Genomic DNA, 15,233 nt, shown 5'->3' with positions numbered 1-15,233 from the left:
AAGATCACCTTTAAAGAGGGGAAAAGAAGGAAAGAAAGAAAATACGTTGAGCAAGAAACCATTTATGAATAGTATGTTTATTTTATGAAAAGGAAGCAATTTTTTTTTAGCGATTTCTTACAGATATATCTTTTGATAAAGCCAAACACAAGGAAGAATAATCTCAACACAATTAAATGACAGTGGGAAGGCCTAAAAAAGGAGCTAACATTACCCTTATTAGTTCTGATGGTTGCAAATTTGCAACATCTGATAAGGAGTAGCCTTCTTTAAACTTAAGTCTCGAGTTCGAGCCTTGCTAAAAAGATGGAGTATATCTTCTTCAGTGACGATTTCTTTACCCATGATTTTGTTTTTCACTGAAATACCTTCTAATGACCAAAATGCAAAGAAGAAATAGCTCTAACCCAATTAAACAAGTAATAATGGCAAGGCCTAAAGAAGGTGCTGACATTGCATGTGTGCCCATAACGAATGCAATCACCATTGCTCCCATGGAAATGATGGCGAACCAAATGGAAGCAGCGAACAAATCATCATCAAAATTTTTGATTACTTCAAGTTCAAGAGACACTATGAAGTGAATAAAGACGACAACAAGAGAAAGGATCACGACAATGGTATCTGTTACGATAAATGCCTGAAAAGTTGTATTTCCCTTTAAGATTGCAGTGTCATTTTCGCTTTTTTAACCACCAGTAATAATGAAAGTTGTTGTGAAGGCCTGTTGCTATGAGTGCAGCCACTACCAGATGTGATGCTCTGGTATCCTTGAAATCATCTTTAGGATAAACAGGCTCTTGCAATACATGTGGTTCTCTTATGGATACGACACCATCTGAGTATTGTCCTCTGCCAAAATCTTTGGATAATTTTTGAATTTCTTCTTGCAATTTACATTTGAATATTAATTAATAAATTAATATACAATTTGAAACCAAATAATAATGTTTAGGGGAAAAACAGAAAAGGTAGCAAAACGCCACGTGTCGAACAGAATAACTCTAGTATAATCTGAGGTACCCGGCATAATTCGAGGTACCTCTCATAACTTGAGAGTAACTCAATGTACCCCGCTTAATTCGAGAGTAACTCAAGGTACCCCGCATAATTCGAGGTACCCCACATAACTTAAGAGTAACTCGAGTTATCCGGAATAACTCCAGCATAATTCCAGGTACCTGAAATAACTCCAGCATAATTCGAGGTACCCGGAATAACTCCAGTATAATTCGAGGTACCAAGAATAACTTGAGGTACCATGCATAACTCCAGAGTAACTCGAGGTACCCAACAGATCGAATGCAGAAGAATCCTCTAAAAAATTCTGCCACAAGAAATGTCTCCACTTCTTAAAGGATAATATTCGATTTTTTCAAAATTAGATATCAAAATGTCGTACTAGAAAGTGGCGACAGCCGCCTGCTACCTCTACCAAAAGTGAAGGACAATGTCCTAAGGACAGTGGTCCTCGACCGCCTACCTAACAACCACTGCAGAAGTATCCTGGACCACCCTCCAGCGCGCGCCACGTTGTCAAAGGATAAAATACGCCGCAAACACCTTCTTGATTCCCAAACATGCACATAACGGCCCAAAAATCATAAAAATATAAAAAGACGTGAAAGGCCTGAAAAGGGATAGCCCATAGCCAAAAAGGATACGCCACGTGGTAGCTGAGGTACTCCATAAATAAAAGTGTCTAGGTCTTGTTCTTCAAAAAGTTCTCATTCACTCACACTCCATAAAATAAGCTTTCTTCAACCTTAAACCTTGATTTACAGAGGGTTAGCAAGCTCTCTTTACTATTAAAAAGCTTGAGTTTGCTAACTTGAGCGTCGGAGTGTGAATGACTAGGTACTCCGGCTTCACTTCTAACCTTTATTTCACTGTTTTACAGACGTGAATCTCATTTCGAAGACCATTTTTCTTGGTTCAAACCTTTCATCGTTGTTACCACTTCCCTCCTCTGAATTCAGAAGCACTACACACAACAAACTAGCGAGATACCATATTTCCCCTAAAAATACAAATTCATTGTTCTAGATAGATTTATCTTTTTCTACCCCCAAAATCTGTCGAAAACAAATAATAATAATAATAATTGCCTTGAACTTAGGATAACCATGGTCCAACATTTTGCAACGCTAACATTTTTCTTGTTGATGGCCTCATAGTTGCCTTTACTCTTCCAGATAAATCGTCAAAGATTTCTTTTCAATGGACAACAGCATAAAAATGGACAGCAGTGTTCCTCTTGGCATCGCCCTCATCCATAAGACTACTTGCTAACATATTATCTACCAGATTTCTTAATTCTTCAACTTCAAACCTAAACCCAACATAATGAAGAAAATTTCATCACCAGTTATCGACCAGTTCATAACATTCTGGATTTCTGGAAATAATTGCTTCAACTACTCTGGCATCTCTTCGGCCCGTGTACCAAATGAACAGCTGTCATCTTTCGATCTTTGTCAGCAATCTTTGCTGCAGTTCGATCAATCTTTAATATTAGCTTAAGTATCAAGTAATTTCTATGATATGCAGCGTAATGAATTGGAGTCCACCAACACTGGTCTATTCCTTTGATCATACTCTTCTTTCCTTCAAATAATTGTTGAACCACACGATCATTCTTTTTTTAGAGTATTAAGACAAAAGATGAATAAATTATAACTCAAATTAAATTTTTAACATCCAACCTCAAATTCAAACTCCAGTGTCCAACTAGATATAATTCCCATGTGCCAACAGTAAACTTAATTAAAACAACACTCCAAGATTACTGGAAACAGAATTAGCAAAGTTCTTGCAGAAAAAAGATATCAATATTGAAATTCCTACTGAAAGGGTATGATTAAACTTACATAAATCAATGTGCATTGTTGCAGCATGTAAAGCTTGTCTTTCCATTGGGGCCTTCATATATATATGGGACACGGATGTGCATCTTTTCAAAATGGCAACCACCATATGAGAAGAGTGCTCATACTCGGCAGCCATGCAATGTGGTATTTTACTGTACTTATTTGCAGAATATGGATAATTAGGGTCGTCTCATGTCAATATTTTCACCACAGCGACATTTTAATGAAATACTGCCTCGTGAAGAGTTGTATGCTTCTCTTTATTCGTCATCCCAATCATCTACCTGGAGGCTCCTACCCCACTTTTGAGCTCTTCATCTTCGTGTTGAACTAATTTTGCTCTTTCAATAAGAACACTCACTATATCACAATGGTCGAATTTTGCCGCAATGTGACGTGATCGAGTATCGCTTTTGGCAGTAACTTGCAGTAGCAGCCATAGGCATATCTAAACTATTTCTCCTACAAACTTGGTTGACACAATTTCTTTCTTCTGCAATTTGATGTTGATATGCAGGATTGTGTTCTTGATCTTGCTGTTAACAGGCTCTCAATTACCTCTCTTGCCATATCTTTGAAGGGCTCTGAATTGCCCGCAATTGCAGCTTTGAACAAATTTGGGTCTATTTGTGGCTGACTGGTCTCACCATTGTTGTCCAATAATGAAGCTTCCTCAATCTCAATGGAAACAGAATTCATGCCGGCGAAGTTGAGCTATTAGGCAAGGGTGAATAATATCTCGGATGCACACAACACTTAATTTTAAAGTGAAGAAAAAGAGAAGCAATAATTCTATAAATGGGACAAGTAGTATAATTTTGCTTTGGACCTTTCTTTTTTTTCTTTTAAAGATAGGGGATTTACAACCACTCCTTTGGAATTTTCTGATGAACAAAAGATCAATAGACTAACAATGGAGTGATATTTTATTAATAATTATGATATTTATGATTTTAACAAATTGATCATTTAAAATATGAATGAGAATACAAAATTGTATAAAGGTTTTAAAAAAATCTCATTAATTGATCAAATTTACTAAGTTCATCTATTAGTCAAAATTAGAATGATAAAAAATCATTATATAATAAAGATTCTTAATTTATCTGCTATTGTTTATAGCAGTTGTCGTACATATATTAATTAAAATTTATTATGACTGTAATTTGCAATATTTCACAAATCCCCCTCTCTGTTTCTTTTCTTTTATTGTGCGTTTTGGTTATTTTTTAGGGAGATAGGCCCCTGATGCAACTTACAGTTACATTTGACATTCCTAGTAACGAGAGAATCTTGCTCACAATCAGTAGAGACTAGAGAGTCTATGGTCAAAATTCTTTTTTTAAAAAAAGACTAATTTGATTTTTCAGCCACTTTCCTTTTTTGTGGTCAACTAGTCATAACTCACAAGGCTGACAGTCACTAAATTTAGGATGCGTTTAGGATTGAGGTTGGACAACTATATGTAAAGTAGTAAAGTGTTTGGTAAACACTAACTGATGTAGCTTAAAAGGTATGTTAATATGATTTTTCACTTATATAATGGAGAATCTATTATATCTTTAATAATTTTGTCAAAATTATTATTTAAATTTATATTTACTACATATTATTAATTTTTGTTTCATAGTTATAATTTTTTTTCACAACAATTATACCTTAAAAGTTACAATATCTCAATCCAAAACACACCCCAAAGTGGCTTCTTCACAGCTGGCAACTATCCACTTACCATTGGTTGAATGCGGGAGTGGAGTCGTGTCTTTTGAAGTGAAAATAAAGTTAGAAGGAAACAAATTCTCTGATGTGGGTCCTTAGATCAATTTTAGGACAACCACATGATTTTGCTAATGGAATGAATGTCATTAATGTGCTTATTTTTGGGATTTAAAATAATTTGTTTATTTTTGGGATTTAAAAAAAATGAGGAATGAGCATTATTAATAATATTTAATTGCTAAAAATACAAAGAAATATAAATAAATTTTGATTGAGTCTCATAAATTTAGGAATGAGAAAGAATTTCATTTAATTAGATGGAAGAGGCGGGAATAAGAATGGAGAAATGAGAATAAAGAGTAAAAATCGTTTATCTTTATTAAAAATTAAAACTTTCCTTTTACTCCATTTTGGTAACTTACAATCATCTATTCTAATTTTAAAAACAAAGTAAACACATCAAGTTTGGAATACTATTGATTTCGATCTCATTCTTGCAGTTGAAGGAGACAATTTATTATTCTACATTTTGATTCCAATTCATTATAATTCTTGTCAATTAATATTCATTGTTAATAAACACACTATTAATATATTGTCAAAGAAACTATATTTTTTAGTTTCATTCTAATTCATCTCAAATCTCTCTCACATTGAATACTTTGTTGAAATTTATTAAAGATATTTCAAAAAGAATTTATCGACAAATCTAGCTGCCATCTATATAAATATATTAGTTTTTTTTTCTAATTAGTGCTTCTTAAAAAGAATCTACCTCAGCCAACCCAAATCAATTTTTTTCTCCCTCAACCTCCCATAGGATTTGAATTCGGGTAATTAATAAAGTAAAATTATTTAAAAATCACTCGCCTAAGTCTTTGAGGTAGTTTAATCTTAAATAAACATTAAGGACTTAGTTATCAATTATCCTATTAAAATTAGTATGTATAAGCATATGGCTAAGGTAAGCCAAATCAAGTACAGTTGACGTTATATGTGATAGATTAAATTATTTATAGAAGTGATTAAATGGTTTATAGAAGTGAGTCCTCTGTGATATATATCATACAACCTAATTCATTTGGATTTGTGAATATTGAATTTGAAAGCATATATTTGGTAGTCTATTTTAGAGTAATTAATTTTAATTAAAAATAACTGTTGTAGTATTATCTCAAAACGTCACCTAAATTGTAAATTTAATTGATAAAATCTCACGACTAAGGCCAAGAGATTTAGAGACTTTACCTAAAAGTATAATGGTAAGTATTGGCATTTTGCCTTGCCCGCTTTATCATGGTCAAAAATCGCCTTTTGGGCCATGGGGTGGCTCATGTGCTTGTTTTGCACAATCTTTAGGAATCCAAAGTCGATTTTGTTTTTGGTTCACATATATTTCCATGGAATTCAGCAGAGAACAGATGATTAGGCTAATTCGGAGTTGGGATTCCTTTCTGTTCAGTGGTGGGACCAAAAAGGGAGGGAGAATGGGCTGAGCTTGGACAAGCCCAGGCTCAAGTCTGAGCTCATAAAGCCCTTCCACGTTTGGAGGGGCTGAACAGAACCTGGCCCATCATGTGCCTGAGCTTCCAAAGCCTCAACCATTTCATTTATTAGTTTTCGATGGTTGTTGCAATAATTCCTTCAAAGCAACGTCCCTCCCTTTTGGTCTTTCTTGGTCTTAATTCAACTCATTTGGTGATACAGGATTTGACTTTAAAATGATATGTCATTATCTCTATTGAATGGTAAAATTTTTATTTACTTATACAAGTAATTATGTTCTTAGCTCATTAGTACAACTTTTGAATCCCAATTATTATTGGACTCGATTTCTCTTCCAATTAAGTTGGATAAGAGTAGATTTCTCCTCCATTAATATGAGTAGAGCAAATATCACTCTGGTACTTTGTGATAATAGAAATTCAAAATGTGTCATACTAGACTTATCAAGAATAGTTTCTATAAATTTTTTATTGTAAATATTACAAAAACTCTGATGGCAATATGTTAACCTATTAAAAAAATCAAAAAAATAAAAAATACTATACCACCCTTAAACATGCATCATGGATTTTCTTTACTCATATCTAATTGAAGATTTATCATGACGCACTATATAAAGAGAGAATTTTTTTTCATTTTTTTTGTTGACAAAGTAATCAAGATTTTATTCCATCAATATAAGAAAGTACGAACAATTTAAAATATTAAATTTGATTTTGATTCATCTCACCAATTCAATCTAATCATTGACAGCAAAATAGACCGGCCTGCATCTCAAATTTTATTTTTATTAAAACATCAATGATTAATGTACAATTAAAATAATTATTGATTATTAGCAAAGATTAAGTAAATTGATTAATGTTTATGTTAAATGAAAATCAATCATTTTACTGATAAACAAAGATAGTGACTTACTACAATCCCATGGTCCAAATCACAAGTAAGAAGAAGCTCAAGCCAATTAAACAAGTGATAATAGCAAGGCCTAAAGAAGGTACTAACATTGCATACGTTCCCGTAACGAATGCAATCACCATTGCTCCCATGGAAAAAAAGGTGAACCAAAGGGAAGCACCAAACAGAGCCCCATCGAAATCTTTAGTTGCTTCAATTTTAAGAGACAAAAAGAAGTGAGTAAAGACGGCAGAAAGAGAAAAGACCATGGCAATGGAATCTGCTACTATAAATGCTTGAAAAGCTTTATTTCTCCTCAGGATTGCAGTTCCATTTTCGCTTCTATAACCGCCAGGAATGGCGAGAGCTGCTGCGAAGGCTACCGTTGCTATGAGTGCAGCCACTACCAAATGTGATTCTCTTGTATCCTTGTAATCATCTTTGGTATCATCATTGTATTCTAGTTCCGATTTGCATATAACACCATTTGAATATTGTCCTCTGCCAAAATCTTTGGATAATTTTTGGATTTCTTCCTGTAATTAATTTACATTTGAATATTAACTAATTGCGTAAAAAAATTAAATTTAATAATTTAGTTGAAAGAACAAATTAAATAATTACCTTGAGCTTAGGATAGCCATAACTAAAAATGTGTCTTACACTAACATTTCGTTTGTTGACAGCGTCATAGTTGGCTTGAGTCTTCTTAATCATAACGGCATGGAATTCCTTTGGACGGACAGCAGCAAGCACATGGAGAGGAGTGTTTTCCATGGCATCCCCCTCATTTATAAGACTCCTCGCTAACGGATTATTTTCAAGAAGATTTGTTAGTTGTTCAACACGAAAACTAACCATAGCATAATGGAGAAAATTCCATCCCTTGTTATCGACCAGCTCATAACAATCTGGACTAAGGGAAAGAATTGTTTCAACTGTTCGGGCATGCCCTCGGCCCGCTGCCAGATGAAGAGCTGTCATCTTTCGATCTTTGTTAGCAATGTTCGAAGCAGATTGATCAATTTCTAATAGCAAATTTACCATCCCGTAATTTCCATAATATGCAGCGTAATGAATTGGAGTCCACCCATATTGGTCTGTTTCTTTGATCATTTTCTTCTTTTCCTCAACTAGTTTTCGTAATGCAGCATCAGCTGAGAATACAGAAGATAAATCAAATAATAACGAAAATTTTTAATAAAAGTAAATATCCAGAAATGGCCTAAATTTAGGGGCTATTTATGTTGGAAATATGAGAAAAAAAATAGCTTTTTAAATTCTAAATCAGCCAGAAGTCTAGAGCAACAACACCAACACCAATCACACAATGAGTGATGAATAATGGCTTAAGTACTTAGAGTCATTAATTGGATTAAGTGAATTAAGTGAGAGAGAGAATGTGAGCGATCCGGTCAGAAGAGAAAGAAAACGGGTCAGGTCAATCCGTTCACGAAACCTAAATCGCTGTTTCTGATTCCGGCCACATCTCCGGTGATGGAGTGTGTCAAACGAACCCCCCGACGACGCTGATCACTCCCCTGTAGAGGTGGCAGAAAAGCCCGCCCTGACCGGACCCGGCGTATGTGGTTCGAGTAAAACTCAGACCGGATGCATGGAAAAAGCAGATTCGGGCATTGATTTTCAATGCCCGGCTGCTTCCGGGCACGGGTCCGGTCACAGCACCAACCACCCAGAACCCGGACCTGTGCCTGATTTTTTATTAAGTAAAAAAAAAAAGAGGAAAATATAAAACTGAAAATACATTTTGCTTTGCCCAATTGCCCGCAAACCGAACCCTAAATCGCAAACGCAACACACACACTGAAATCTCGCAAACGCAACACCTCTCTCCGCCTTTCCACCAGTAGCCACCATCCACCAGCACCGATGCAGTGTTGACCGCGCCTCTCCATCCACGAACCTCTTACCTTCCTTAGTCAACTCTTTTCATTTATCGCAAAGCACAGCCATCACAGAGCTCTTTACCGTTTGGTCATCTTCTCAGCGACAGCCACCGCGCAACGGCTTCAGCCATCATAGCTGGTCTCACTCCATTGTTTTGTCACCTTATCAGTTGCAACTCCGCCATTACAGCCACGACCCACAAGGTTGCCTATAGGCCTTCTTTGCTTATTTTGGATTTTATAAAAGTAAACACTTAGAAACAATTGTTTTGGTTTTGGACTGTTACTGGTTTGTTAGTTGGAACTTGGAAGTAAACCATTGTTTTAAAGCATGGCTGCATTTTTATTTCCAAACTTCCAGTGCTTTCAGCTTTGAAAATGCGAGTAGAGAAAACCCGAAAAAAAGCTTGTGCCCGGATAGTGTCGGGCATATACCCGGTCCGCATAGAAAAAATTCGGGCACGGCCCGGATCCGAGTAACTATGTGTGACATGCGGGTTGGTCTCGGACAGCCGCAAACCCGGACTCGACCCGGACTTTTGCCAACCCTACTCCCCCGTCATCATTGTTGTCGGAAAACAGCCTATGAACACCCCCACGAACCCGTGTTAAGTCATGGAGGACGACAACTCAAATCGGCAAGTTTTGCCCGGATTTCGGTCATGTGGTCACCTGAGATTTGTCCTTTATGGTAATCAAATCAATTTTTGACCATTAAATAGTAGTCGATTTGTCGCTGATCAACCGTTGAAGTTTCACGATTGTCGAAGCTCAATCCGGCACCATGGTTGAGCGTCGAAGCTCACCATTGCCACCGTTGGATTCAGAGCGAGCTAAAGTTCCAGTTTTGACTTTTTCAATCATTGCCACTTGAATTTCGATCACCATTGACCAGCGAGGGCATTTTGGTAATTTACGATTTCAAGGGTAATTTAGTAATTTAAAATTTTGGGATATTTTAGTAACATATGAATTAGGACATGATGATATCTTTTGAGGTTTTGTTATTAGTTTTAGACCAATGATATCAATACACTTTTGTTACTTGAGGATATCCTGAATAAATAAAATATACTTCTAAATGAATCACAATAAAAAATATGTATATATTTGACGTGTTTGAAAAACTTATTTTGATATGTACCCATATGAATTTATATGGTTTGCCCATATATTTATGTGATGTGTTGTTATGTGATAAGTATGATTTATACATGGACATATGTATGTGTGAAAGTTCATTAGCATAAACATGAATATGCATTATTTTTTTAAAAAAAAGAAAGTAGATTTTAGCAAATTGATTTTGAAGAAAGAAAGTAAGTTTATTTTGTTTTGCTTAGTTTCTTGAATTCATTACTCACTTAGTGGACACTGTAGATGTAATGTTTAAGAGATAAGTGGGTGAAGGACGTTTACATGAAGACCAAAGTTATGAATGTTAAGTGAAAGTCCTACTGAGGAGTAATTGAATTAAGATAATTGAAGTGATTTGAAAAGAAATGTGAAGTTTGAATGTGGCAAAAGAAATTGTCATGAATTTGTTTTACAATATTTTTAAAAGACCATGGCATGTTATTCGTTTGCCTTATATATAAGTATGTATTTTCATATATGATAAACAAGTTTTTTTTCTGAGTTCATTATAATTTATTGTGATTTCCAGAAATCATGATTGATTTATGATGAGTGAGGGGAAAAATTGGAATTGAGGATAGTAAATAGTTTTGTAAAATTTTAAATTTCTTTCAATGTAGTTTAATAATTCTCTTTGAGGGTTGAGTTGTTATCGATTGTAAAGAGATATCTAAGTCTATATGTGAGTTGTAGTTAAATTCACCTTTGGAATTCAGGGCAGGTCATTACATGCATTCAAGGACAACAATTTAGAATAATAAAAGAAAATAAATTGGTGAAGAGAGATGAGATATCAATAGAGAACATTATTTAAAACAATCAATCTATTTAACTCACCGTACTTCACATGTATCAAAGCCATAAAACTTTTTCTTAATTCAAATATGAACTCATCATCTACTTTCCTTATTTAATTTAAATTAGTCATTATGAGGCTTACAATTTAATTCAATCACATATAGAATTGAATTATTCACTTCTAATTTGTAAGCAAATTCAAACCAAATTCAACTGCTCTTACTTCTCCTCAATGTGGGATATTATAGTATTTTAAAATACTATTTTATATCCAACAATTTATCCTGATTAAATTTATGGCAATTAATAATTTATTAATGAATTAAAAGGGTTTATTTACTTGAACATTATGGAAAGAATCTATTAATAGAAAGATGTCAATATTGAAATTCCAACTGAAAGGGTATAACTGGACTTACCGAAACGAAATTCCATTGCTGCAGCATGTAAAGCCGTCTTTCCGTTGGGGCCTTCATGAGACACTGGTGTGCTCTTTTCCAATAAGGCAAGCACCATATCAGAAGACGAAGACTCAGCAGCCATGTAGAGTGGCGTTTTGCCGTAATTATTTGCAGAATATGGATAATCAGGGTCTTCTTTCGTCAGTATTTTCACCACATCAACGTTTTCGCAGCACGCTGCCTCGTGGAGTGCTGTGTTCTTCTCATTATTTGCCATCCTAATCATCTGCCAGGCAGCTCCTACCCCGCTCTCTAGCTCTTCATTTTCATGTTGAGGTAATTTTGCTCTTTCGACAAGAAACCTCACTATATCAGAATGGCCGAATTTTGCGGCAACGTGAAGTGGAGTTTCGCCTTTGGCATTAACTTGTAGTAGCAGCGATGGGCATTTCTCAAGTATTTCTTCTATGAACTTCGTTGACAAGTTTTCTCTTTCTTGAGATATGATGTTGATATGCAGGATTGTGTTTTTGGTCTTTGCTGTTAGCAAGCTCTCAATCACCTCTCTTGCCATATCTTTGAACGGTTCCGAATTGCCCACAGCTGCAGCTTTGAAAAAATGTGGGTCCATTTGCGACTGCTTAATTTCACCATTGCTGTCCAATAACGGAGCTTCCACATGTATGTATATATGACTTGAAAAGTGTAGTATTTTTCACACTTATTAAATTCTTGCTTTTTTTACAAGGTAAGAATCGACATTAATTCTTACTCTTTTGACAAGCCAAGAATCAACATTTTTAACCTTGATTTCTTCCTCATGCTCTTTTAGTTAAATAAATAAACAAATCGAGATTAGTCATTCTCTTTGGCAAGCTATTCAATTTCTCAATTGTGGGTGCTTTATGTTTAATTAATAATTAATTAAACTGTGGCGCAATATTTTTAAGAACTCAGACACAAAAATATATACCAATTAATAATTAATCATAATAAGTGCAAATGTCAAAAGATAAATTATTTTTTCAAAAGATTTTTGACAATCATCAGTCCATTCAAATGGTGCATCTTTTAATAAGAGGTTACAAAGTGGTTTAGATATGACACTAAAGTTTTGATAAATCTCCTATAAAATCCCGCATGTCCTAAAAAGGATCGCACATCTCTAACTATTTTTTATTGTGGCAATTTAGATATGACTTCAATTTTTACTTTGTCAACTTTAATTCCTTTAATAGATACAACATGACCCAAAACAATTCAAGAAGTAACCATGTAACGGCATTTTTCCAATTTAAAACGAGTTTTTTTTTTTCAACACATCCTTTTAAAACGTTTTCCAAATTATCACGGCAATCATCAAAAGAAATCCCAAACACAGTCAAATCATCCATAAAGACCTCTAAACAGTGTTCAACCATATCAGTGAAAATACTTAGCATGCATCTTTGAAATTTTGCAGGAGCATTACAAAGTTCAAATGGCATTCCTTTAAATACAAATGTTCCAAAGGGACATATAAATGTGGTTTTTTTCTTGGTCTTCAAGTGCTATAGGAATTTAATAATAACCTAAATATTCATCTAAAAAGCAGAATTAGGGATGTGCAACTGCTCTTTCTAAGATTTGGTCAAGAAATGGTAATGGAAAATGGTCTTTTCTAGTGGCTTCATTTAATTTCCTATAATCAATGCACATGCGCCAACTAGATGTAATTCGTGTTGGAATTAATTCGTCTTTTTCATTTTTAACAACTGTGATTCCAGATTTTTTAGGCACTACTTGTGTAAGACTTGCCCACTTACTATTAGAGATAGGGTAGATAATTCTCGCATCAAGTAATTTAAGAACTTCTGTTTTTACTACTTCTTTCATGTGTGGGTTTAATATTCTTTGAGGTTGTTGACATGTTTTAGCATTTTCTTCTAAATTGATTCTATGTGTGCAAATTAAAGGATTAATACCTTTAATGTCATTTAAAGTCCATCCAATTGCATTTTTATGTTTTTTAAGAACAGAGAGTAACTTACATTCTTGGTCGCTTGATAAGGTCGAATAAATCACAACAGGATAAGTTTTTCTTCTCAAGATAAGCATACTTCAATCCCTATTGCAAAGGTTTCAATTCCAGTTTAGGTGCTTCTTGTTATTCAGTCTTTTCAATGATTCCAAACTCATCAAATTTTGGTTTCCCATCATCATTTTGCAAAGTCTGACAAGAATCAAACAATACATTTATATTAGAAGTATCATGTTCAAGTTATTTATTTGATTTAATCGAATTAACCAAACAAATATCATTAAGTTCAGAAAAACTCCCTTTTTGAATATTCTCCTCTATACAAGATTCAAGCAATTCCTTTTGTTCATCAATTTCATCTTCAATCTCATTTTCTTCATTAGGTTGCCTACACATGTTGAAAATATTTAATTCCAGAGTCATATTTTCAAATGACAAATTCATTAAATCATTCCTATAATTAATCAAAGTATTAACAGTTGCTAAAAATGGTCGACCCAAAATTACAGGAATTGGTTTATAATTATTCACAACAGGTTCAATTTCTAAGACAATAAAATTCATAGTGTATATGAATTTATCAACTTATACAAAAACATCTTCCATTATTCATTTTGGTACTTTAACTGATCTATCGGCAAGTAAAAGTGTAGTTAAAGTTTATTTTAACTCACCAAGATTAAGTTAAAGATAAAATGAATATGGAAGCAAATTAACACTAGCACCAAGGTCTAACAAAGCATGCTCAATTTTGTGATCTCCAATAATACAAGAAATAGTAGGACAACCAGGATTTTTATATTTCAACTTATTATTAGTAGCCAAAATGGTACTTACCTATTCAGCCATGAGAGCATTCTTTTTTACCTTCAATTTCCTCTTAACAGTGTATAAATCCTTTAAAAATTTGGCATATGAAGGTACCTGCTTGATTGCATCTAATAAAGGAATGTTAACTTTTACTTACTTAAAGATTTCATAAATTTCAAAAGAGTGGTTTGATTTTCTTAGTTTATTCAATGCATGCAAAAATGGTGGTTCAGATGGAACAATGGTTATTTCTTCACTAGGTGTAAGTTTATTTAGGTCTTCTTTACCCTTTGAATTTTCATTATTTTCACAAGGTTCAGGAATAGGCCGATCAATAACCTTACCATTACGAAGAGTTATAACTGATTTGACTTGGTCCATGGGTGAATTTTATTGAATCATAGGATTTGGTTGTGGCTGATCTGGAAATTTTCCTTTTTCTTGAATTATGAGTGCATAAGCAATTTTAGCAAAAGTATCTTTTAAATCAAAAAAGGTTTGTGCATTTTTATTATTACTAGCATTTTGCTTCCTAATGAATGAATGCATTGTATCTTCTAAATTTTTTCATGGTGCATAAGGCTGAGTATTTTGAAAAAATTATGGAGGTGGTGCTTATGAAGATTGTGCATTATTATTATTCCTCCAACTAAAATTTGGATGATTTCTCCAACTAGGATTATAAGTCGGTGAAAATAGGTTTGGCTTGTTAAAAGTGTTAATGGCATTAGCTTGATCATACAAATATTCTTTGAGTGTAGGTAGAGTGGGACAATCTTGAGTGAAATGATCATTAGAACTACAAACATCACATGCAATTTCTTGAGCAGATTTTACTTGATCACTTTTTTTCTTTTCCAAAGCTTTAACATTCTTAACTAGGGATGCAAATTTTGCTTGTAAATCATTATCTTCCTTAAGGTTATAGATTCCTCCACTATATGGAGATGGTTGTGGTTTATTAGTCAATTCAAATGTTCCAACAGTATCTCAATGTTGTGCATTTTTAGCTAATTAGTCAAGGTAATCTAGTGCATCTTTAGGATTTTTATCTCTAAATTCACCATTACACACCATTTCTACAACTTGTCTACTTTATGGTGTTAAGCCCTCGTAAAAATAAGTGACCAGTCGCTAAGTTTCAAAACCATAGTCTGGAAATATGTTA

The 15,233-nt window shown here is 34.0% G+C and overlaps 1 protein-coding gene and 1 pseudogene across 1 annotated transcript; both read right to left on the bottom strand.

The window, feature by feature from the left end:
- Window positions 1-337: 337 nt before the first annotated feature.
- Window positions 338-3,624, bottom strand: LOC112100872 (annotated as a pseudogene).
- Window positions 3,625-7,012: 3,388 nt separating this feature from the next.
- LOC18050733 (ankyrin repeat-containing protein At5g02620) lies at window positions 7,013-12,057 on the bottom strand. The gene is made up of 4 exons (XM_006446623.2): window positions 12,041-12,057; window positions 11,254-11,930; window positions 7,617-8,149; window positions 7,013-7,528 (listed from the first exon to the last, which is right to left on the bottom strand). The coding sequence occupies exons 1-4, from the start codon at window positions 12,055-12,057 to the stop codon at window positions 7,013-7,015; spliced, it is 1,743 nt and encodes a 580-aa protein (XP_006446686.2).
- Window positions 12,058-15,233: the final 3,176 nt, after the last annotated feature.

This window comes from Citrus clementina, unplaced genomic scaffold (assembly GCF_000493195.1).
Source record: "Citrus clementina cultivar Clemenules unplaced genomic scaffold, Citrus_clementina_v1.0 scaffold_2, whole genome shotgun sequence".
In the NCBI taxonomy this organism is placed as follows: domain Eukaryota; kingdom Viridiplantae; phylum Streptophyta; class Magnoliopsida; order Sapindales; family Rutaceae; genus Citrus; species Citrus x clementina.
The sequence above is the reverse complement of the archived record's forward strand: the minus strand, read 5'-3'. Positions and strand labels throughout refer to the sequence as shown.